The sequence below is a fragment of the Carlito syrichta genome, unplaced genomic scaffold (assembly GCF_000164805.1).
Source record: "Carlito syrichta isolate Samal-C Ts95f unplaced genomic scaffold, Tarsius_syrichta-2.0.1 Scaffold305628, whole genome shotgun sequence".
NCBI classification, from domain to species: Eukaryota; Metazoa; Chordata; class Mammalia; order Primates; family Tarsiidae; genus Carlito; species Carlito syrichta.
Genome location: NW_007249724.1, coordinates 114,072 through 139,695, shown reverse-complemented (window position 1 = coordinate 139,695; position 25,624 = coordinate 114,072). Strand labels below are relative to the sequence as shown.

Here is a 25,624-nt window from a genome sequence, read left to right as displayed (position 1 = left end):
AGTTTGCATATGGGAGAGAGCAAAAGAAGAGTAAAGTGGGTGAAACCAATTTGAGAAGCTCTTTGCAAATGTCAAGTGTGTTGAGCTGTCCTCCGCCTCCCAGGGCTGGATTATAACTTATTCTCAAATTGGAAAGGGTCTTCTCTAGCCCTTTAAGATCAGACCATTAGCAGTAGCTGAGATGTGAACACTAAGTGGGAAGAAAGACGGAGCAGGAGACCTCCCTTATCAGGTCATGTGCATCCCCCTGACAGGGAAAAATAACCTCCTTTGTGCAGTAAGAGAGGGGTTATTTAGATCAAACTTTGAATGGTCAGTGAACTCTGACCACAACCACAGAGGGTTGGAAAGCAATATCTTGCTGATGACTGGCATCAGTAGTCTCTAAGAGTTAGGGGGGTAGAGAGGATGGAAGAGAGATACCTTGTTTAACGTACTTATTCTTTTTGGATGAGCTCAAGCTCAGGGTCATCCATCAAAAGGGGCAGCTCTTTGGGGTCTCAGGGGATAGATGTGTGGGTCCCCAGTGGGAACTCTTAAAACTCTTTGTTTGAAGTGCATTCTGCTGAGCAAAGAGGTGGTTGCCTTCATCTGGGTGCATGGAGCAGGCTCAGTTTCTCATCCTACTGCCCTTTGCCTCTAGGATCATCGCTGCTGTATGCCTTACACCCCTATCTGCATTGCTAAAGCTGTGAAGAATTCAGCCGAGTCAGAAGGCATGAGGCGGGCTCACGTGAGTAGAGTGGCAGGTGCAGAAGACATTGTGAGGTAGTCAGAAGGCCTGTCTCCTTCACTTCCTCTTTGGCCTTGAGTCTGGCACAAGGTCACAATCTCTCTGAGCTTCAGCCTCTTGGCTTTTCAGAGTTAGTGAGGGAATGAAATAAAGTACTTGTTGGGTTAGATCTTTATAACACGTAACACAAAAGAAATATTGATGATGATAGTGTAGATGATGATGATGATGCAGCCTCTTAAAAGAGCTACATTGTGTTTCAAAGCAAAGGGTAGGTCTATAAAAATTTTGGGCCCAGAGATGGTTTTTGACAGTGGCCTGTCTTTCCTGGACCCTGTAGGGCAAGAGTCCAGCCTTTGGGGAGGCTGCCCGTGCACTGAGGTGGGCCCTTCCTGATTCCTGAACTACTGAATAGCAGAGGAGCTTCCCCTGATAATGGGAATTGCTGCATACTGGCTTCCAGAAAATGTTCACATGTAAAGCCCTGATTGCTGCTGGTTTATGGCCCTGTAGGTACAGTCCTATCAGTATTGCTGGGCCCTGAGTCTAGCCATGTGATTTTCAATAATAACTTTAAAAAATGTCTCCATTGTTTGCACAGATTAAAGATGCTGTTGCCCTCTGTGAACTCTTTAACTGGCTGGAGAAAGAGGTTAGTTCTTAGTCTTCATTTAGCATGTAGTGATATGTTATTCAGAAATATCTACATGTGACTAACTGTGGCATTCTCCATGCCCCATTGTGAGGTCTGAGATCTTGATCTAATTTTAGTGCTCTGTTTTAATAATTCTTTCTGGAAATCTGTGTATATATTTTTCAATTCCTTAATTGTAGAAAATAGTAACAAGGGCGAAGAAAGAAATTCTGTAACAGAGTGGTTTTTTTTGGGTTAGGGAATTATAACTCAGTGAATTTCATTATAGGGAAAAAAATGACCCTTATAATATGATTATAGGCAAGCTGATTGTATTAGGAGAAAAAGATCTTTGTGTACACTTTGAATTTTAGTTTAAGCTATTAAACTTTTCATATTAAATTGACACTGGCCATTAATTTCTTGCCCTTCCACTGTCTGTAGTTGACAACAGTGCAGTTTCTTTGTGCTGTTATAAAACAATATCATGTTCCCTTTAAATATTATATAAACAACTCTTTAATTGGTAAAAGAAAATATCATCTTTATCTCATCAGAGTAACTATTTTTCCTCATGTTTCCTTCTGGCTATTGTTCATCTGTATAAGTCATTTTAAAAAATATAAATCATTTTACATGTCTCTTGGTGTACAGATACAATTTTGTGTTTTATTTTATTCCCTTAGAATCATATTGTGAACGTTTTCCTTGTGCTTAGAGGACTTAAGAAAGGATGCAAAAGGAAATTACGTTTAGTGGGTAGACTGACTTGCCTATTCCTCCTATTTTCAAATGTTTGGGTTGTTTTAATTTTTTACTATTCTCAGTTATCCTGCAGTAATATCTTTGCATTTATTTATTTTTTATTTCATTAGGATGATTTTCTTATGGTGATTGATTTCCTAGGAGAGGGTGCTTTTGAATTTTTAAATGTTTGGATACGTTATTTGGTTTTTAGGAAAAAATACTGAAGCAAAAGAGTTCAGTGAAAAATTAACTGAATAGAAGTCCTTCCACTTTTTAATTTTTTTAATTAAATTTTATTTTATGATAAAGATGTGGGGTACAAGTGAGTATGAACTACATGAGTGGGCTGCCTGCAGGTGAAAGAAACCCTTCTACTTTAGATAGCCTTGATGAGAGCCTATGGAAGGTCCCCCCCTTGGTAAAGATGGGACATAAGCTGTGTAGCTTGGACATCTGGGATATGGAAATTGAGGAAAAAGTGAGCTTTTAATGTTCCCACTTTAACATGTAAGAAGCTCATATTATCTCACTAGATGATTTATAAGCAATTTTTTCATAGGTTCCCAAAGGTGGTGTGACAGAGATCTCAGCTGCTGACAAAGCTGAGGAATTTCGCAGGTAAGGATCCCTTTGGGGAACCCATGGGTTCCCTTGGGGATCCCGTGAACTTCATGCTGATTCCTTGCAAATTAAATGAGGCTGGAGGGCCCTGATTCTCAGCACAGTAACAGCCTTTAAGCCTCTGCTCTCTGTGTCTTTCTGTTGCAGGCAGCAGGCGGACTTTGTAGACTTGAGCTTTCCAACGATTTCCAGTACGGGACCCAACGGCGCCATCATTCACTACGCGTAAGGCATGCAGAGGAGCCTGCTGCCTGGCTTTGCTGCTGCTTCTGCATAGAAGCCTGAGCAGGGGAGAGACATTATTTTACCAGAGGCCCCTGTGCCCACATCTAGGTGTCTGTTGAGAATGTAAAGTGAAGGGAAATAAGACCTCTGAGGTCTTATGTTCTCCTCTGATTTTCTCTCAATTCCCAAGCCCCTGCCTTTTAGGAGCCTCCTCTTAGGCTCAGTATGGCACTGGCATTCTCCACAGTGTAGTCCGATGGGCATCTGTCTGTCTTCTTTGAAGCTGCAGGATTGTACTGATAGCCCTTGCATCTTTATGACTGGAATTTTTAAATGATTTTCCTTCCTGGTAATAGTAGCCTTCTTGACGTAGTAGTCTATACATCCTGTGAGCTCCATCAGTTCTGTACTAAAAATAACTTATCGCCAGGCTGTGGGGCAACCTGTTTTGGGTAGAGAGATAATCAGCACTCTCTTTCCTCTCCCCTGGGCCTGAAGCCTGGCATCCCAGTCTGTGGGACTGTTTACCACATGATCTACAAGAATGCATGGACCCACAGAGCTGAGCCTCCTTGAATTGTGAGACAAGAGGGGCACTGATCTGTGTGGGACTGCCAGATATGTCTGTCTGTGGGGATGTTGGGCTGTGTCATCAGGCATGGCCATAGGGCTTCCGCTTTAGCTTTGCCCAGCTGAACCCATTTTGCTTTGCACTGGGCATTGGGTGTTTTGAATCCTCCACTTCCCCATGTGGGATATGCACAGTCAGGGAAGGAACACTGTCTCCCTGTGCTGTACATGGGCTCACATTTTTTTCCTGTCTTTTTAATAATTGCTTATAGAGTTTTTAGTCTTGGGGCAGATTTTGAAGCTGTGTGTGAGACAGTCACAGATGTGACAGTACAGTTTTCTGACATTAATACTTCTGTTCCAACATAAAAATATCAAAGGGACTTCATTTTTGTCTTATGTTTAACTCAGATATGAATTTCCTGGCTGGATACTATCCTAGAATTTTGTGTATAATTAAAACATTAAACTATTTCATGCCAGCAGGAGAGAAATTTGTCTCTGGTGGCATCTCTTCATTGTGGGCTGTTGAAGCCTGTTGAGAAGCAGGGTGCTGTAGGCAATGGTTATCTTTTTTGGTGGTTCAGCTTGTGTTTGGATTGTGCCCTTATTGCTGAAGAGGGGATGTCACCTGGGAGTGAAGGACAGTCTCCTTCAGCTGCAGGGTAGAGCCTTAGAATGCTGTCATCCCTGGGCATTTTCCAGTGCAGGGTTATTGTGCAGAAAATAGCATGGGCAATGCAATCACTTTTTGAAAATACCTCATGTTTATTTGAAAAAAGTGTTCCAATATAAAATAGCATCATGATCCATTCCTTTTCCCACCAAAATTTAAAAAACTTTCCTCCCAAGTTGAATCATTCACTTCTGGCCTCTCTAGTGGTCTGGGAAGCAAGTGGGGAGGCACTTGGGGGTCAGGACTAAAGGATGGACCTGGAGGCTGAGACAGGAGCTTGGGGCTCCCGGAGATAAGAGGCTGTGGCAACTCCAGGCTACTCCCATCCAGTTTCCAGGACTCTAGCTCAGTCCTGTTACTTCTACTGATTCTCATTTTTGTAACTTTTACAATTATTGCTTGAACATCTGTTTGTTGTAGGCACACACAGTAGTAGATATAAAGAAACATGTTATGCTTCTCTTGAGCTCTTTATCTAGTTGGAGAGATAGGTTGGCTGGATCTTTGAATAGCAGATGCTAATATTAGTTGGAATAACTAATTTATTGGATACCTTTTAGTTTTGATATTTCAGACTTCTATAAGTTGCAAGAATAGTACAAGGAACTCTTGTATGCCCCCCTCCCAGATTCACCAAATGCTTACATTTGTGGAATAATTAATTTTTAATTAACTTTGTTAGGCCGGTCCCTGAGACGAATAGGACTTTGTCCATGGATGAAGTGTACCTCATTGACTCGGGCGCACAATACAAGTAAGTGAACTTGGGCTGCTGTGGAACCTGACCCTGTGTATTTCAAGGCAGTTGAGTGGGTGGACAGCTGAGCTCCAGCTGAGAGCGCTCAGCTGGGAATCTCAATCTCTGCTGACCACTAATGGAATTGTTTCTAAGTCTTGTCCTTTATTTAACCCCTAGTTTAAATAGCTCAGTTGTGACCCTGTTTCCACAAAAGACTGTTTGATAGGAATATTTGGTTCTTGGCTGGAAGCTGTTTAACATTAAACAACTGAAATAAAGCAAGACTTTGGAACCACTGAAAGTTTTCCGCCCTAGCCCATGCACTGTCTCCTGGCTACCTGTACTTGCAGCTGCCCCAAGGCCTTCTGAAGTAAGGGATTAATTTCGAATGAATGAATGAATGAATGAGAAATGAGGCTGTCCTCAGATTTCTGAATTTCCCTCTTTATGTCTTGCCACTTTCATAGCCATCTCCTCTAGAATAGTTTCTTAGAGAAGAAGCTAAGGTTTGATTGGGTCTTTATATGGAACCCAAGAGAAGGAGTGAGAATAGACACTGTCTGCACTAAGAGAGTCCAAGCAAGGCCTTGTATTGCTCCCTTTCCCACTGTAGTTGGGTCTGTGGCTAAGGGAGGACCTAATTATTGAATGATCCCAGTCAGTGACATGGAAACTACATCTAGCCTTGAGACACAGGGTATTAATAGTATCAACCTAGAGCTTAGGATACAAGGATTACTTGGGAATGGTGTAAACTTTTGTTCACCTCTACGTTTTAGCAGGGTTATGAATGTTATCCTTTCTATGTCAGGGATGTGGTTTAGAATGAGTTAAGTGATGCGCTTGGATATTTTTAAGTTCTCTGTCCAAGAAATTCCTTGCTGTCCTAACAGAAGAAATAGATTTCGGCCCTCTTTTGCTTTTTACTTTGTCCTCTTCTGTTTTGTTTATAACCCCAGTGATAGTGTTTCTCGTGAGACAGTTCTCATACTGTAGACCAAGAGCGTGTGTGTCGGACTGAGTTCATTCCTGCTTTATCAAGTCATCCTTGTATTCACACTTTGTCTCATTTTTAAAATAATAACTTTATTGAGGTAAAATTCATATACTATATAATTTACTCACTTTGTGTAAAATTAATTTTTTAATATATTTACGGAGTTGTGCAACCATCACCACAGTCAGCTTTACATCATTTTCATCACTCCAGAAAGAAACATCATGCCCATTAGCAGTCAGTCTGTTTTCCTCTACCTTAGAAAACCACTACTGTACTTTTAGTATCTATGGATTTGCCTATCCTGGACACTTTATATAAATGGAATTATATAATATATGGCCTTCTCTGTCTGGCTTCTGTCACTTAGCATGTCTTCAGGGTTCATCCATGTTGTAGCATGTATCAGCATTTCATTTCTTTTTAATACCGAATAATATTCCATTGTGTGGCTAATACCCCATTTTGTTTATCCATTTATCAGTTGATGGAAATTTGGATTGTTTCCATCTCTTGGCTATTACGAATAATACTGCAGTGAATTTTCATGTACAGGATTTTGCATGGATGTGTGTTTTCAGTTCTCTTGGATATATGCCTAAGAGTGGAATTGCTGGGTCATATAGTGACTATATTTAACCATTTAAGGAACTGCAAACTGTTTTCCAAGGTGGCAGCACTATTTTACATGCCCACCAGCAGTAGATGAGGATTCTCCACACCCTTGCCTATCTCATATTTGACTAAAAGCTTATTTTGACTGAAAACTAATTTGTCCTTCCTTTTGGAAAGGGATGGAACCACAGATGTGACTCGGACCATGCATTTTGGGACTCCTACAGCCTATGAGAAGGTGAGGCAGAGGCAAAACCAAAAAACAAAAACAAAACTCAAGAGGCCCTCTCTGCTTTCTTAAGAAGAACATTGCTTTTACGAAAAGAGATTGTATAAATAAGTAAAAATTATACATGGGATAGTAAAATTGCTCATTACCGTGGAGTTAGGCTTATTTGCTTTATGGAGTTGATTTAATTAATCATCGAGAGTAAGGCATTTGGAGAAATTTTAAAGCATTCTGCTAAGGTCAGGACAGCCCAAGTTCCAGTTTAAATACTTCTGGCTTTCTCTTGAGTCAGGAAATCTCTTTGAGGCTAGGGGTTGGGTAGTGAAATACATGCTTTACAAGCAGTGTCTAGATTTGATCCTGAAAGCCACCCCTCTTCTTTTAAAAGTTCAGCTTATTACAGGCTCAGTACTCTAGGAACTCTCTGAAATGACAGACTGTATTTAGTTTCTGGGGTGATTGGAAGGGGATAGTAGACCTGCGAGGCAGAGGGATGTGTACCAGGAGTCTGGAGACCTGGCTTTAGAACTTTTTAACTGTTTATGACTCTATGATCTTGAACAAAGCACTTACCATCCATCAAAATGGGGATAAAAGTACCCACCCTCCAGGCTCCTTGTGAATTACAGTGAGCCCACTGAGTTCCTGGATCACAGTCACTGCTCAGGGAATGTTGATTGAGTCTCTGAGTGAAGGGAGCGTCTTCAGGAAGATTATCCTAGGAAAATAGCTTTATGTGATGTAGTTGAGCAGATTTCATAGTCTTGGTCCCTTGTCTTATACATTTGTGTGTACAATTGCCTTAATTTGGTTTCTTTGGTGCAATTCTTTTTATGCAGTAGAAAGACCCCCAGACCAAGTTGAGGAGGGCTAAGCTTTAGTCCTGACTCTTCACCTTACTGGCAAGCCTCCAACCTTCCAAGAAGTACTTTTCTTGTCCAGACAGTAGGGAAAACCCTGAGGACAATATGGTGGTAAGGAGTATAGATGTTGAAGCAAGATTGCCTAGCTTCAGGGCTAGAGGCTGCCACTTAGGGACTGTGTGATCTGGGCAGGCCACTGAATTGCTCTGAAAACTGAGGGTAACAATAGTGTCTCCATCTAGACGTGTGGGGTTAAAAGTACAGTGCTTACAACAGTGCCTGGCACAGAGAACTAGCTCAATAAATGTTAGCTAGCATCATCAGTACTCTTTAATTTTTTCAGTCTTTTCAAGGCTCACATGAGACAGAATATGTCATTCATTGTAAAGTCCTATGGGGTCATCTCTCTGACAGTGCTCATGTACTAAAATTAATTTTAAGATTTTCTGAAAAATTTGTCCCATGGCCAGGCTTTTTTTCCCCCATTTTTTCTTTTTACTCTGATTTTCTCTGTGGTATTGCTAAAAACGTAGGCAAGGTTTTCTGAGCTACCAGAAAACTACTGAATTAAAACGTCTGTCCCCATTCTGCAACGTGCTCCTGGGTTTTCTTTGGCAGGAGTGCTTCACATATGTCCTCAAGGGCCACATAGCTGTGAGCGCAGCCGTTTTCCCAACTGGAACCAAAGGTAGGTGGTTCCTTCTGTCCTATGGCAGGCTCTTTTTCTTGTTCAAGAATCAAACATGTCTGACTTTGAGTAGAAGAACATGTTCTTTCCCTCCCTGTGTCAGTCCCCAGCCCCCCTCAGGTTCAGCCAGGACAGGTAGGGGTGCTGCAGGTGAGTCTCCTGGACCCACTGACTGAGCCCAGAGGACCTCCAGGGCGCCAGGCTTAGGATTGGGCCTGGTGTCAGTTGTGTACCTCTCTTCTGATCCCATATAGTATTGGTTGACACATATGGGTGGCTCTCAGGAGAGGACAAACGAGGTATACAGGCTGCAGGTCCTGAGCGGAAGTTGGGGTAGCCTCTTGTCTGTCCTTTAGCATTGGGCCATTGCCTCCTTCCAGGATTCTTGGGATTTTTTTTTACTGGGATCCTTAGCTGTGTACTTCTTTGCTTGAGGACTGGTGGGTGGGGCATTGGATTGGGAATTGACAGGACCTGGGTTGTGAATCTGTTTAGATCAGGCATGCACTCATCTTTCAGAACCTATTTCCTCATCTGTCATGCCTACCTGCCTGCTTGTAGTCTGGTTAGAATCTCAGTTTTGTGATATTGAAATGCTAGGGACCCAGAGCTGGGAAGGGAATGTTTATGCCATTGAATGCAGCCTTTATCTGCTGCAGGTGCCACCCACCCCCTTACCTGCATCCCGGATGGAAGACTGCCTTAGCTTCAGACTGAATCCTGACTGGCTCCTCAGGAGCTCTGATTGTTAGACAGTTCTTTTTTGTGCTGGGCTGAAATCTGAACCCTCCAGTGACTTTTACCCCTGGTTTTTGTTTTGCATTCTGGAGCCAAGCATAATAAATTTAATCTTGAAAGTGCTGTACAAATATCACAAAGTGCTATTTCTGTGTCTTTTCTATTCTGTCTTTCAGGCCACCTTCTCGACTCTTTTGCCCGTTCAGCTTTATGGGATTCTGGCCTGGATTACCTACATGGAACTGGACATGGTGTTGGGTCTTTTTTGAATGTGCATGAGGGTCCTTGCGGCATTAGTTACAAAACATTCTCTGATGAGCCCTTGGAGGCAGGCATGATTGTCACCGATGGTAGGTGTCCCTCACATAGAAGGCATGCATGGATCCTTGAGCCTTTTTGAAAGCTATTTGTTGTTTTTATTTTTTAATTATTTTAAAGTAAATTTGCAATAATTTTCCCCTTCTGTCACTTTGCATTAACACTGCCACTACCACTACCACCAAACTTCTCTTTTCTTTTTCTTTTTTTTTGAGTAGGAGTCTCACTCTGTTGTCCATGCTGGAGTGCAGTGGCATGATTATGGCCACCACAGCCTCAACCTACTGGGCTCAGGTGATCCTTCTGCCTCAGCCTTCCAAGTAGCTGGAACCACAGGCATGCACCACCATACCCAGCTAATTTTTAAATTTATTGTGGAGACAAAGTCTCACCAAATTGCCCCTTGGACTCAGGCAATCCTCTCGCCTCCACCTCCCAAAGTGCTGGGATTACAGGTGTGAGCCACCATGCCCGGCAAACCTTTCTCATTATAAAACTGAAGAAGCTCATTTTTGAAAAAATGAGATTATGGAATAGGTTAAAAAGAAGATGAAAATTATCTGTAATCTTAACTACACAGGGTAATCATGACTTAACATTTTTCTTGCTGTTTTAACTTTTGGTCTTTTTGATATGCAGATATCTTTGATTTTATTGAGACCATACTGGACATATTATCTGCGTTAGCTTTCTAACTTAATAGCTTGCCTTTTCCCATGTCGTTGCCAAATTTTTGTAAATATATTTTAATGCCTGTTTCATTCATTGTGTCTTATGAATATGTACCATGACTTATTTAGTGTATTCTGTTAGTGTACTTCTTACCCTGTAGCCAGTGTTTGGAAACTTCAGAACCTGTCTTTCTGTACCTTAAGTGTCTGTAAAAAAGTGGCCATGTAAGTGAGAGTAGCCTCTTGGCCTCTTACACCTGGATAGAGTGGGTTCTTCACCTGTTTCTTCTTCTCCTTGGAAGAAAGGGTGCTCATCCTAGAAGTGAAAACTCCTCTCTGTGAACATCTTCATCATGAGCTGCTTCTCATTTTGGGGTTTGGCTTGTTTTAGAGCCAGGGTATTATGAAGATGGGGCTTTTGGAATTCGCATTGAGAATGTTGTCCTGGTGGTTCCCATGAAGACCAAGGTGAGTAATTATTTAAAAAAATATCCTATTCCTGATTGTGGGAATATGTAGACTTACATCTTTGGAGCTAAGAGTGTGCCATTCTGGAGCCAACGTGGAGCCTCCTTCCCCTGATACCAGGGACTTTTCTGGAAACCTCCTCTTCTGCAAATCCAGAAAGAAAATCCTTAATGAACTGGGACCCAGAACTGGAATTCACAGAACCCTAGGGCTGACCCTTGCTCCATGTGATTTGGGGCTCTGAGTTCACTAGACATGGCTTCTTGCCATGAAGTCTTCTCTGCTGGGGGTGTTGTTCAAGGGGCCAGTTTTCAGGATCCTCCTAGACCCTGAATCAGAATCTCCAGGGAAAGGGCCTGGAAGCTGTAACTTCATCTCATTCCTCATGTAATTTTTATGAGGTAAAGTTGAACCCTGAGTTATACCACGAGGAGTAGACCTCACAGACAATACAAGACATGCATTACTTCCTCTCACCCATCAGTGTTAGATATTGCAGGGTTTTAGACTTTGCCTAAAAGACCTGTTTACCCCTCCTCCGCTAGTGGTTTTGGAAATGAACAGTTGGAGGGAAGTAGCTTCCTATGTCTGCAAGGAGGTTGACAGTGGGGATCCGCTCTCTTTCCATCTGGAAGTCACTGTTCTTGGAAGGGCCTCCCACCTAACTCCCAAATGCCCTGAAATGATAGAGACCCAGCATGTTCTTTTGTGCCCGGTAGACAAATGTGTTAACATCTGATGGACCTGGCTGGGTCAAGGAAGGCCACACAGTTGACTTTAAAAAATGGTACTGGGGACTTAAACCTCAGCAGTCTTAAGAACCAAAACCAGAGATGCCCGAGGCTAAACACCCCCATGCCCTGCCCCTACTTCCTCCCTCTCAAGGTACACATTAGTTTTGTGGATCTGCTGGTGGGAGCCCCTCAGCACCCTTTGTTTGGCTTTTTCTGTTGCATAGGCTGTTATCTACCCAGTGGAGGAGCTCTTGGAGAATGGCTTCAACTGTGTTCATCCTCCCTGTGTGCCTATGAAAAATGCTGACCAACTGACTGAGTCTTGGCTCCTTGTTACACCTGGCTCTTAGGGGTGGCCACGGATGTTGGAATGATCTCATGGGATTCATCATGGTAAAGAGGAGTAAAATCTTCTGTTTTCTTCCTTCTCCCACAGTATAATTTCAACAACCGGGGAAGCCTAACCTTTGAACCGCTAACTTTGGTTCCAATTCAGACCAAAATGATAGATGTGGATTCTCTTACAGACAAAGAGGTAATGGGAAAGTCTTTGTGGGGATAGGGAGTAGGGTTGGGGTGGGTAGGGTCAGAGGGGTGGGCACGCTATTAGTAGTGGGGGTGGAGAACTACCCTAAGTAGTTCTAATCCCTTCTCTAATCCTAACTGCTAATCCTAAATTCTCGAATCCATTCTCATTTCTTAATTTGGAGGTGTAGGCCAACTGAGTCTGAAAGTTCTAGGTCTCCTGAGTATGCCAGGAGTTTTTCCTATATTTGTTGAGCCTCCAGGTGGCAATTGTATGCTCCTCCTAGCCATTGTGGGGCTGTAGGGTTTTGTGAGGGGGAACAGTTTGCCATTGCTTTTCAGGAGGAAATAGCTGCATTAGTCCTCCATTGCTGCATTGAGGCATGTTTAGCAAACCTGGGCCCATGTGTCTTCCCTACAAAAAGCCAGATGGATGGTGGGGCCTCTTGGCCACTGTATATAGCAGATTGTTTTCTTGTGTTTCATGAAACATTAAGGAAATGAGAAGCAACATCTATTATCATATGTTCAGTTTTCACACAGACAAGGAAGAAGGTGGAACCATCCCTTCTCTGTTACTATGTGGTCATCCTGGGGCCGTGAAAATGTTCACAAAGCCCCAGATGCAACAGTGCTCACTTGCCAGGCTCAGAGGATTATAGGTCTTGAAACTCCTTCAGACCCTGGGCTTGGCAGGTCTGGGTACTTGAGTAAGGCTTGTGGGATCATGCAGGTGATCAAGGTCAGAGCAGGTCAAAAGGACATGAGGGTCAAAATGGGCACGAACCGTTAGCACTGGACAGAAAAACAGTTCCCAAGCCAGGAAGCTGTAAGCCAGGACACAAATTCCAGAGCAGGGCAGAGGCCAGAAGTTACAAACAACAAATGACTGGTGGGAGCCCAAGGCAGAAAGCATCTTATTATTAAGAATAAAACAGTTTTGTTATCTGATGCAGTCCCTGGCCTCATCCCAGGAGCTTTGCGTGCCTCTTGAGGCAGGAACATTTCCTCCATATGGGCTGCTTGGGCTTCATTCTTGGCACAGAAGGAAAGGGCCTCTGGGGGCCAAGGAGTCCCCTTCAGCAGTAGCTGAGGAGTGGGATTCTCCCAGCTAGAAACTTCTTCTGCCTTTTCCACCTCACAGATGGGTGATGGAGGAAGGTCATCTCCTTCTGACTTACTGTCCTCTACGCTTGGGTGCCTTGTTTGGCCATCAGTGCTTGGTTTAGCCAGACATTCCCACTCACAGGAACCAAGCAGTCCCTGCTGATGTTGGTTTATGCAGCTTGCAGATGAATAAGAACAGGAAACTCAGCATGTCAGCACAGTGGCAGTTGTGTCTCTTTAACAGGAAGAACCCTTTCAGGGGTTCAGGGGCTCTTCTTCAGCCTCCGAAAGTAATGTCTGAGGCAAAAGGGAATGAGAACACATAGGTGGGCATGGGTGCCACCCTGTTTATGAGCCTTCTGCCCTATGGGAATCAGGGACTCTACAGTAATAAGCCACTTTGCTGTCTCGGAAGCCTAAGACTGTGGCTTCCTACTGAGTAATTCTAGGCCATGCAATCCTTCCTGTCCACATAAAGTGTATGGATCCGGAGACATTTCTCTTATATGACATTCTACTTTATCCAGGGAAATAGTGGATGAGCAAGGTTAAGCTAGGCTATTCTTTTCTTGAAGGAGAGTTCTGTTAACTGGTGACTCAATCTCTCCTATAACATTGGACATAGGCCAGTGGCAGTTTGCATACCCAAATCATTGAACTGTTCTTTTGGCCAGTTACTCTTTATATTTTTATAGGGCAGATGATGTCTTCTTATCTTGGGGATCATAAGCAAGTTCCACAAATAAAAGATGACGATACTTAACATACCAATAGAGTACGGTATTGTTTATTATTTATATAGTAGTATTATTACCTTTTTGGTATAAAGTACCTTTCCTGTGTACCTCTTAATAAGTCCAGGGCTTCATTCTGTCTGAAGGCACAGTAATACTGCATAACAATATTCTGTCCGGTTTTTTTTTTTTTTTTTTGCTGTTGGTTTGGGTTTGCATTCCCATCATTTGTCACCAGATGGCAGCAAAGGACCTTGGTCAGATGGAATGTGGGCTGCTGCAGACTATCAGGGCCTTGGGATGTTGCTCAGGCTCCGTTGAGATTGTCAACACTCCTCCTTTTCTCCCCCTCCACCCAACCTAAAGGGCCTTGAGAGTTTCCCTGTGGCCCCAGGGTTACACCGGATGCTGCTGTCCCTGTCACAGTTGAGCTGCTTTGAATGACAGGCTGCCTTGTCTCCCTGCTGGCCTTCCTATGGACACATGACAGTTCGCTTGCTTTTGACACCCCCTCCCACCCGCACCACTTCCCCAACTCCCAAAAAAAGGTTAATAGGCTCTTCTCAGTAGGAGCTGGAACGTGGGCTGGGCTGGGCTGGGCTGAACCAGTTGGCAGCTCCACCCCATCTGTCTGCCCTCAATCCCTGTTGGCTCGTGTGTCCATCCTGACTCCTAGTTGGTCTCTGGCACCTGGTTAGACTATAGTCCCTGTAGTCAGTGCTTATGTAACACCACTGCCTTCCTAAGTGACCTTTGGCTCATTTACAACAATCACACCCATGGCAGTGTCAGTCTCATTACCCTTACTACAGCTGCGCCATGGACAATGAAGAATGGGGCTTACTGTACCCTCCATAAAACTTGCTTCACGCCAGTCCTTATCTCTCTTTGCCCGAACCAAGTGAGAGAGTTCACCCTTTTACCTATCCCAGAGCTTTCACCATCACGTCTAGTTGATCAGCCCAACCCAGACACCAAGTCCTGCTAGCACCTCCTTTCTCTTAATCTCTTTTTGTCTATTGCTATTGTAGCATATTGAACTGAGGGTCTGAAAGTCAAGCTGACTCCCAGTCCTGCTCTGTAGTGCCACAGTCTTTAACCACTAAAGGTTTTGGATTCTTATAAGCAGTCGCTCTCATAAGACCCGCATAGGCTTGGTTGATCCTAGTTTATTCAACTTTGTCAGTGGGTATAGGATCTGTAACTCAGTGCATTGGCAGGATAGCTTCAGGTATGTCTCTTAGTAGGAGTCCTTATGGAGTCCAGGGGCTATTCAGGTGCTCTTCCCCGACTTACCACCTCCCCAAGATGACTCTGGTACAAGGGAATAAAGCCACACTGGTGGGTACAGTAGCTGCTGGCTTGGAGACTATTGTTTCTAATAGTAAACTTTTAGGAGAATTTTCACCATAAGCAATAGTTCCATCTATTTCCAGGGAAACAGAACACAAGGAAATCACTTGTCCATGAGCATGGGGAAGGGGTTTTGTGCATGCTTACTCTCAACTTGTGATCGTAGCGTATGGCGTCCTTTCTCTTGGCCTGTGTAGCCTTTTGACTTAGGCTGATGGTGAATACTGAGTCTGTCCTTCTCCCCACTGCAGTGCGACTGGCTCAACAATTACCACCTGACCTGCAGGGATGTGATCGGGAAGGAGCTTCAGAAACAGGGCCGCCAGGAAGCTCTCGAGTGGCTCATCAGAGAGACGCAACCCATCTCCAAAGAGCATTAATACCTTCCTGGCTTTTGTTTTTGCAAAATGCTCTGGGGAAAGGAAGAAATGTGGCAGATCCCTGACATCTTTCCCCTTTCCTCTCCTTTCTCCCTACCTCCCCTTTTTACTTTAGACTCTAAGAAGAACAGAAATCTTATTCTCTTTGATATTTTCTTGCAGACGCTCAGTCTTTTATGATTTTTAATTGTTGAGAATGAGCCACGAATAAAATTGCTGTACCAGAAAGAGGGTCCCCACAAAGCTGAACACTTGATATGAAGATGCTCTGAGTTCTCTGGCCAGTGATGGTAAAACGATGAGTGCTCCATGACAGTCACGTTCCAGGTGCTAGTACATCATTCATGATCACCTTAATGTTCATGAGACTATATTTATGATCAGTGAATAAAAATGTCAAAACGGTGCTTTGTCTCAGCTGTCTCTTTCCTCACAGTACTATCCCCCAGCAAGCCAGGTGAGCTGATCTCCAGGGCTGCTGGCTCCTTGGTGGAAATTTTCTAGGTGGAATGCCCAGTTTGTGATGAGACCCATGGCCTTCCTGAATGTTTTCTGGCTTAATCATAAACCTTTTTTCCTTTTCTCTGGAAAATGTAGTACTTTGGTGAGGGTGAGTATTTTTACCTTAGTTTTTTCTGATTTTAAAATGTGTCCTTGATATATAACAAACAGTAATTAAAAAATTATGTAAAAAGTGAGAGTTTTCCATAGTCTACCCTGTAGTAGTCTCTCACCCACATCACTGCACCTCTTACTGCTCCTCTTACTTGTAGGCAGCATTCTGCCACAAGTGCCTGTGACTTTCATTCTCCAGGCTTTCTTTTGACTTGTACATATGGGACAAGCCCCAAGGGTTGGGAGACAGTATCTCTGAGACCTCATGCCATCATGATTGGGGATGGGCAAATATACTTCATCATCCATTGGTTGGAATATCCGAGGTGTGTCCTACACTGTCTTTTAGGATTTCCCTGTGGGATCAAGTCCCGTTGCTCACCACAGTAACTTGCTCAGGAACATACCCTCTATTTTCTGTTTTCTCTCTTTTATTTTCTATTTCTCTGCTGTTCCATCAGTGTTTCCTGGTGCCCTCGCCAATAGACCACTGACAGTTACATGTAAATCTTTGTTTTATGGCCTTCTTCTTTGGGAACCCAACCTAAGACATACTCCTTAGGCGTAACCACTATTACCATTTACGTGTTTATTTTTGTTGACTTATTTTTTTATATTCAGAATTCAGCAAAACACAGTATTTGTGTATGTATAAAGAGTATATATGCACACACGTGAACATACACATACCATATTTACAAACACTGAATCAATCCAATGTACATATTGTGCTTTTTAGCAATATCTCTAAGTTATTTTCCTATATTGATATATATAGACCTAATTCTTTTTCTTCTTCTTCTTCTTATTGTTATTTGAGTTGGAGTCTCACTCTGTCGTCCAGACTGGAGTGCAGTGGCCGCTCCCGCCCACCACAGCCTTGACCTGCTGGGCTCCGGCGATCCTTCCACCTCAGCCTTCCAAGTAGCTGGAACTACAGGCGTGCGCTACCACGTCCAGCTAACTTTTTTGATTTACTGTAGAGATGAGGTCTCGCCAAGTTGCTCAGGCGGGTCTCGAACCCTCGGGCTCAGGCAATTCACTCACCTCGGCCTCCCAAAGTACGGGATTACAGGCTGAGCCACCGAGCCTGGCTGACCTAATTATTTTTAATGAATAAACTATCTATATATGTATAGATAGATAGCCATACAATTTTATATTTATATATAAACCATACAATTTTAATATATATATTAAAAATTAGTCTCAGGAAATCTTTTTTAAAAACAATAATACTAGCTTTTAAACTAATAATTTTTTAAAGTATTAGTCTCAAATCATATAAAAAACAAACTGGAATCACAAACCATTGTTAAAATTACGCTTTTATAATTACCCATGTTTTTACTTTTCTTGAGATTTTTATTTCTTCCTATGTCTTTGAGTTAGTCTTGTGTCCTTTCATTTTACCTTGCAGAACTTCTTAAGCATTTATTTCAGGGCAGTTCTACTGGTAATGAACTCCTGTAGCTTATGTTTATCTGGGAATGTCTTAATTTCTCCCTGGTTTGAAGGACAGTTTTACTGGATATTGAATTATTTTTTTATTATAGAGATGAGGTCTCGCCAAGTTGCCCAGGCGGGTCTCGAACCTACAGGCTCAGGCAATTCACTCACCTCAGCCTCCCGAAGTGCGGGATTTCAGGCTGAACCACCGAGCCCGGCTGAATATTGAATTTTTAGTGGATAGGTTTTTTTTTTTTTTTTTTTTTTTTTTAGCAGTTTGAATATATTTGGCCTACTTCCTTCTGGCCTCCAAAATTTTTGATGCAAAATATGCAGGTAATCTTATTTAAGATCACTTGTATGTTATAAATCGTCTTTCTTGCTGTTTTCAAAACTCTCCTTTTGTCTCTGGCTTTTGGATGTTTAATTATAATGTTTTTGTTATGGATCTCTTGGAGTTAATCTTACTTGGAGTTCATTGGTCTTCTTGGATGTTTTTATTCATTTCTAACATCAAATTTGGGAATTTTCCAGCCATTTTTTTTCCTTCAAATGTTATCTCTGTGACTTTCTGTCTTCTCCTTTTGAGATTCCCAAAAATGTGTATATTGGTCTGCTTGATGGTGTCCCACAGGTCTCCTAGGCTCTGTTTCTCAAACTCAAAAATTTTTATTGTCCTATCTTCAAGTTCATTGATTCTCTCTTCTGCCTGCTCATATCTGCCTTTGAATCCCTCTAGTGAATTTTTCATTTCAGTTACTGTACTTTTCAGCTCCAGAATTTCCTTTTGGCTGCTTATTAGGCATTCTACCACTTTTTTTTTTTTTGAGTTGGAGTCCTTCCGCCTCAGCCTTCCAAGTAGCTGGAACTACAGGCGCGCACTACCATGCCTGGCTAATTTTTGATTTATTGTAGAGATGAGGTCTCGCCAAGTTGCCCAGGCGGGGCTTGAACCCACGGGCTCAGGCAATCCACTCACCTCAGCCTCCCAAGGCGTGGGATTACAGGCTGAGCCACCGAGCCCGGCTTGATATTTCCCTTTTCCCCCCATTGTTTTCATGACTTTCTTTACATTTTGCTTTAGTTCTTTGGGAATCTTTAAGACAGTTTTGCCTGTTAGATTTGCTCTCAGATCTTTTTTTCAGGGATAGTGTTCTGTTGATTCATTTTTTTCCTTTGAATGTGCCATACTTTCCTGTGAATTTTTGTTGAATATTGGATATTTGAATCTAATAATATGGTAACTCTAGAAATCAGATTCTTCTCTAGGGTTGCTGGTTTTTGTTACTGTTATTTATTATTATTAATTGTTATTAATAATTATTAATTATTAATTGTTGTAGGTGGTCTCTGGTCCAAGGGTCAGCCTGAGGTATAAACTTCAGGCCTATGCAGGTCTCTTCTGAGCCTGAAACTTTCCCTCAGTATGTGCAGTCACTTTCTGATTTTTCCCATATATACAGTTGTTTCTGAGTGCCCTAGTCTTTAATGTCCAGCTTCCAACAAGGGAAAAAGAAAAATGAAAGGAGGAAAAAGGGCTCTTGCCCTATAAATCCCTTGGCAGTCACTGTCACTTCAGTCAGAGGGGGAAGAGGGGATTTCAGCACTGGGGGAATGTATAGCAACAATGGTTGCCTGCCCTTTGTTTGCATTTTTTTTTTTTTTTTTTTTTTTTTAGTTGGAGTCTTACTCTGTTGCCCAGACTGGAGTGCAGTGGCCGCTCCCGGCCACCGCAGCCTTGACATGCTGGGCTCCGGTGATCTTTCCGCCTCAGCTTTCCAAGTAGCCGGAATTACAGGCATGCGCTACCACGCCCGGCTAATTTTTTGATTTATTGTAGAGATGAGGTCTCGCTGCCCAGGCGGGTCTTGAACCCGCGGGCTCAGGCAATCCACTCACCTCAGCCTCCCAAAGGCGTGGGATTACAGGCTGAGCCACCGAGCCCGGCTTTGTTTGCATTTTTGTGATCAGAAGTAGCAGTAAGCAATCAGAGCACAGGTCCCCAATATTTGGAGGTCAGGGTTCCTTTTGCTCGTTCTGGCTTCTGCAAATTGTGTGCAGGTTGCTCTAGGAACATGTGCACAGCCGCTTGCCAAGGGGCTGGTAGTGGCCCCTATTGTGCTAAGAACAACTGAAATTAACCTCAATTTACAGTCCAAGCCTTTCCCTGGAATTTATAAGCCTTCAGTGGACTCCAGAGTTCCAGCATAGTTCCAGCAGACAAGATTTTGCAAGTGCAGTTGTCCAGGTGGGGAGACAGATTCCATTCCTGGTGCTTTCTATTTCTTTCATCGTCCCAGAATCCTCTCATTAAATCTTAAACCATATCTTTAATTTGAGTGGCTCTGACAAATGAATAAATATAAGCATACTTTGGCTGTTCATCAAATCATGGTTGTCACTGTCCATTACTTTCTCTACCCGGGGAAGCAGAAAATGAAACAATCTATATTTACCATTCAGAAGCAGGTGGCAGCATAGAGAATTTCACTGGTATGTTGGACCTAAGTTGACAAAGAATGCTTAAAAGCCAGCAAACATTTATTTGTGTGTGTGTGTTTATTTTTTTATCTCCCTTTTTTTTTTCCCTGAAGGATCATTGATTCCAACTTGATATGTGGGAAGAAGTAAGATAGACTGTTGCTTCTCAGGTTATATTTCTAACTAGGTCAGGAAAGCATAGAGGCTGTGCCTCCCAATAATAGGATATATTTTGATTCACCAAAGATCAATTCTTGAATGCTTTTTGTCCATACTTGCTCATATTTCTAATATGTACCATAAAATTGAACTTAAAAGAGAAATTTCTCCCCAACTGATAGAATATATTAATCATGTTTCTCATCTGTCCTTCCTCTGGGAGTTGGAAGATTTCCCTCAGGACTCAGACTGTCACCTTCTCTGATATCCCAAAGGCTTCCATTTTTCAGAAAATGGGAGCCATGAATCGCAGTTGATTTGGAGTTTAAACAGACCATAACTCAAGGGTAACGACAGCTCTTACTGTTTATTCATCAGACTGCTAAGCCTGTTACTTCCCGAGGAAGCCTCATAGCAAAGTTTGACTTAATTGGCTCAAGCTGGAGAAGCAAAGTTAACAGGTGCTGGTGCCTGGAGCTTCCTTCCTGGACCTGCATCATTTTAGTTAAGTCCAAGAGACATAAACTAGGCAAGATGGCCCCATAAAGATGGAGGACCTGAATAAAACTCATGTGCCAGAGCTCAGAGGGGAGATGGGGAGATAAAAACGTAGATGAAAAAAAAATCACTCTTAAAAGTAAATGATAAATGTTGGGTAGGAAAATTTGGGGCATGATGCTACATTTACAGAATAACTTCAGGGAATCTGATCTTTTTCTTTGTCTTGCTCACTTTGTTCCCTGGTGAAGTTTTATGTGCAAGGTAGTGAGGAATCAAGGAAGGGGACAGATGTGGGGCCCCTGCGGTGAACACTCCAGGGCTGATTTCCGGGAAGCTTGTTTACCCTCTGGTATGCACCCATCTGTGCCTCCTGCCAGTAAGAGGGGCCTGCTCCCACCATCTCAACTCTCAGGGCTTCTCCAGCCTGAGGGCTAGGGCAGGCATCTGGCCACCTGGCAACAACCATCAGTCGTTTCCCATTAGGCTCATCAGGGTTAAGAGTGGGCCACTGTGAAAGGAACCAGAGCTGTACTAACAAGCCACGAGGGAGGTGTTGCCTTTAGTGTTTCCCAGCTGCTGGGGATTTATACTGGCAAGGACGTGAAGACTCAGCATGAAGTCCTTTGTGGCACCTTTCAAGCAACAGCCTGAGCAACGTTGGCCTCCAGGGAGAGACAGGAGGGAGAATGCTTGGCAGTTCTAAAACCCTACTGTGGTTGCTAGTTCCTGCAAGTAGATGGAGTACAGAGATTAAGACATTCATAGGATCAGGATATGAAAACAAAAATGCAGATTCTGGTAAGTTGGTGACAGTTGTGACATAGTGCTTGAATCTCTCCAAATCGAAAACAGAAACTGGAATAAAAAAACTAGAGCTCATGGATGAGATCTACACCAGATATAGGTAGGTGACAAGCATCTCCACAGACCCTTAATATGAACAGATGAAGACTAAACTAGTGTTACTGGTATCTGTGCACAGGAAGTAATGTGTCTGGTGGACTTAAGAACAGAACAGTACAGAAATACTTATCAGGAGGTTAAAATTTCGGTGAACCAATTTGAGAGCAGCCACTAACACTGGGAACATTTTGCACCTCCAGTGGGTGAGTGTGAGGGATTTGTGGTTAGGCCAGCAGGGGCTGAAGTCAAGTTCCAGGAACTTCCAGGACAAAGCCCACACTGAGGAAAAGGATCAGGACAGGCACAGTAGAGACAAAGGAGGAAGTTTCTTAGGAGGAAGATAGCCAGGAGATCTCAGAAAGGAAGTGCTATATTTTTGAACACTTCACAAAATCAACAGAAAAGGGAGCTCTAGAGCCCTAAATAAATTCAAGTCTCCCAGAAGTTCAAAAAAATTAATTTCACATAAAAAAGATTAAGGCAAAGGCTATGCAAACAGAAGGAAAACAAAGTGCAGCATGACATGCCTATAATGACACATATCACAAAGACATGCCCATAAAGCATATGGAAATTACAATGTTCAAAACACATTAATAGGTTTAAAAATAGTGTATGCAAGAACAACAACATATAACAGAGAATTAGAAAAGCTGAGAAATTATGTGAGAGAACTCAGGAAAGAATGAAAAAAAAACCAATTTAAATAATGAAGACTAAAGTAGTAAGAACATGAGAATGAATAAACACAACAGATGATCTTAAATAGAAGATGAAGAGGAATATTTAAAAAATTAAAATGAATAAAAAAGGATTAAGAGAAAGTGATAAATATAGAAAACAGGCAAAACATTCAAAGAAAACTAAAGCAAGAGAACAGAACAAATATTAAAAGCTATGATTAAATAAAACATTTGATAAAAGTTTGAAACTACACTTTGAAGAGACACACCCTATAACTGAATAAATAGACTCAGAATGGTCAACAGGACAAATTATAACAAAATGTTTGTACTTTAAAGAAAAAGAAAAAAATTATCTAGTAATCAGACAAAAGATCAACTAATTTATAGTGAAAAGAATATGAAATTGCTCTTAGAATTTTTCACAGTGATACTTCAGGTCAGAAGAGAATGGAATGACATGGAGTTGTGGTTACAAGGATATTCACTATAATTCAGTAAGCCTCACGTTTGTCTTACATGGTTTTCTGCATCTGTGCTAAATTTAATAATAAAAAAGTTTAAAAAGAGGCTGGGTGTGGTGGCTTGTACCCTAGCACTTTGAGAGACCAAGTCTGGAGGATTGCTTGAGCCCAGGAGTCTGCGACCAACCTGGGCAACATAGTGAGACCTTGTATCTACAAAGATTAAAAAAATTAGCCAAGTTTGTTGGTGGTAGTTCCAGCTACTCAGGAGGCTGAGGTGGAAGAATCCTCTGAACCCAGGAAGTCAAGGGTGTGGTGACCCATGATTGTGCCACTGCACTCCAGTTTGGGGGACAGAGAGAGAGCCCCAACTCAAAAATAAAGTTTTAAAAAGAGTACTAACAGTGGCTAGGTGGGCAAGGTAATAGTTAAAGCTGGTGGATTTGGACTATGATGGATGGGAGAGCAGTGCTGAGTGAGAAGGCAGGCCGGGCTCCGTGGCTCAGCCTGTAATCCTGCGCCTTTGGGAGGCTGAGGTGAGTGGATTGCCTGAGCCTGCAAGTTCAAGACCCACCTGGGAAGCAAGACCTCATCTCTACAATAAATCAAAAATTAGCCAGGCGTGGTAGCGCGCGCCTGTAGTTCCAGCTACTTGGAAGGCTGAGGCAGAAGGATAGCTGGAGACCAGCAGGTCGAGGCTGCGGTGGCCGGGAGCGGCCACTGCACTCCAGTCTGGGCGACTCAGGTCCCATTTCCGGCCCATTTGCTGCAGGAGAAAAAGGACTCACAGGGAAAGAGTGAAGGTGTGATTTTCAAAGAGGAGCTGAAATTGTGTGTGTGAACATACCATAATTTTTAAATGTGCACAATCAACTTACAATTATACAAAACAAAATAATATCACCTGTGGGTCAATCAAGCAAAAAGTGTGTGACCTGAATTATTTCTTGGGCAGCAGTTGTGGCTTCTTATAGTGCTGAACACTCCTTAAGGACAGGCCTACAGCTGCCACACTCCTCTCCCGGCAACCTGGAGGCCAGGTGACTGCTATTGAAGGAGGGAAGAGTCACTGAGCAGCGATCACAGACACCCGAAGCTTAGGTGTTCCCACTGCACGCTCTGAAAGGCAAAAGGCATGAGGTCATTTGGTTGGGGATCTTATTCTCAGTCTGGGGTCCTCTGTGTCCTGTTAGGGTGAACTCCAACTTGGAAGCAAGCCATATGAGGCCCAGGTTGAAGGCCAAAACCAACATCATCCTGTTTCCTGGTCTCCTGGCTCCCAGGCCAGAGCCCTTTGCCCCAGGAGGATAGTGCTACTTCCCCAATGCCCATCCTATTTGTGGGTCAGTACAGCTGCTGACCCTCCCCACCTGGATGGAGGGCGCCCTCCTGACCTTCATCTTTTGAATTCCTTTTCACCTTTCGATTTTAGTGCAAATCCTGTACATCTCTCCATGAAGAGTTTCTTGATGTCCCCGCTGCAGTTCTGTGCTCATTTTCTTGACAAACTCTAATTGATATTATTTATTTATTTATATTTATTTACTGTTTTGGCTATAGACTTTTTTTTATTTTTAATTTTAAATATGTGGGGTACAATTCAGGATTAGGTATACAAATGTTCATGCAGGTACTCTTGTTGATGAGGTGTGTCCCCCCTCCCCTGGCAGTTTCCCACTACTGCCAATCCCTTTCTTATAGTATTACGATAGTTGATCAACTTCTACTTATGAGTGAGAACATGTGACACTTGGTTCTCTGTTTCTGTGATAGGTCACTCAGTATTATAGCCTCCAAGTCCATCCAAATTGCTGAGAAGTTCATAATTTTGTCCTTCTTTATGGCTACATAATATTCCATCATGTGTATGTACCACATTTTTTGAATCCAGTCCTCTTTTGATAGGCAGCACGGTTCGTTCCATGTTTTTGCTATTGAGAATAATGCTGCAATAAACATGCATATACAGGTATCTTTTTCATAGAGTGATTTGAGTTCCTCCAGGTATATTCACAGTAGGGGGATTGCAGGGTGGTATGGGAGGTCAATGTTTAAATCTTTTAGGAATCGCTACACTGTTTTCCACAGAGGTTGTACTAAGAGGTTTCCACCAACGGTGTAGAATTGTTCTCTTTCCCCCACATCCTCTCCAGCATCTGTTGTTTTTTGAGTTATTGATGATGGCCATTCTGACTGGAGTTAGGTGGTATCTCAGTGTGGTTTTAATTTGCACTTCTTTGATGACCAGTGAGGCTGAACATTTTTTCATGTATCTGTTGCCTGCTTGCATGTCTTCTTTTGAGAAGTGTCTATTTATACCTTTTGCCCAGTTTGTAAAGGGGCTGTTAGTTTTTTTCTTTTTGTCAACTCTAAATGGATCTAAGACCTAAAATAAAACCTCAAACTATAAGAAACCTTAGAAAACACAGGAGACACCCTTATGGAAATTGAACTGGCAACCAATTCCTGATCAAATCCCCAAGTGCCCATGCCATAAGAGATAAAATAGAAAAGTGGGACCTCATCAAACTGATAAGCTTCTGCACAAAGAAACCATTGAGAGAGTGGGGAGACAGCCCACAGACTGGGAAAAAATATTTGCCAACTGTATATCTGACAAAGGCATCAAAGGATCTACAAGGAACTCATATGTGCTGATAATCCTTTTTAAAATTTAACTTTTCCCATGTTTCCCCAACTAGACTTGTAGTTCCTTGGGATCCAACACCAGCTATTGTCCAGTACTGGCCACATAATAGATGCTCAATAAATACTTAATTGATAGAATGGTGAAGACATTCCAAACAAGTTTACAACAGAGTGGATGAAGGGAGCAGAACTGAATACAGTTCTGCCACATAGTAGCTGGTAACCCTATCTATCTTCTCTGGCCTCTAGTTTTATCCTTTACAAAATGGGGTATTAATGATATCTACTGACAGCATATTTGTGAGACTTACAAGAAATAATGTGCACAAATTACTTAACACACTTTTAACCCCCG

At 42.6% G+C, this 25,624-nt stretch overlaps 1 protein-coding gene across 11 annotated transcripts in view; it reads left to right on the top strand.

Annotated features, from left to right (window-relative positions):
* XPNPEP1 (X-prolyl aminopeptidase 1) overlaps nucleotides 1-15,772 on the top strand; it is a 59,479-nt gene extending 43,707 nt beyond the window's left edge. For 5 of the 11 annotated variants that reach the window (XM_021714334.1, XM_021714333.1, XM_021714336.1 and 2 more), the window contains 11 exons: nucleotides 644-733; nucleotides 1,335-1,385; nucleotides 2,674-2,732; nucleotides 2,883-2,960; nucleotides 4,889-4,960; nucleotides 6,735-6,795; nucleotides 8,268-8,337; nucleotides 9,252-9,425; nucleotides 10,456-10,532; nucleotides 11,703-11,801; nucleotides 15,237-15,772. In XM_021714334.1, coding sequence (XP_021570009.1) covers nucleotides 644-733; nucleotides 1,335-1,385; nucleotides 2,674-2,732; nucleotides 2,883-2,960; nucleotides 4,889-4,960; nucleotides 6,735-6,795; nucleotides 8,268-8,337; nucleotides 9,252-9,425; nucleotides 10,456-10,532; nucleotides 11,703-11,801; nucleotides 15,237-15,365 — 960 coding nt within the window. In that variant the 3' untranslated portion in view covers nucleotides 15,366-15,772. Of the gene's footprint in view, nucleotides 1-643; nucleotides 734-1,334; nucleotides 1,386-2,673; nucleotides 2,733-2,882; nucleotides 2,961-4,888; nucleotides 4,961-6,734; nucleotides 6,796-8,267; nucleotides 8,338-9,251; nucleotides 9,426-10,455; nucleotides 10,533-11,702; nucleotides 11,813-12,888; nucleotides 12,933-15,233 lie in introns of all 11 variants that reach the window. The other 6 variants (XM_021714335.1, XM_021714330.1, XM_021714331.1 and 3 more) reach the window with 3 other exon arrangements.
* The last annotated feature ends 9,852 nt before the right edge of the window (nucleotides 15,773-25,624 follow it).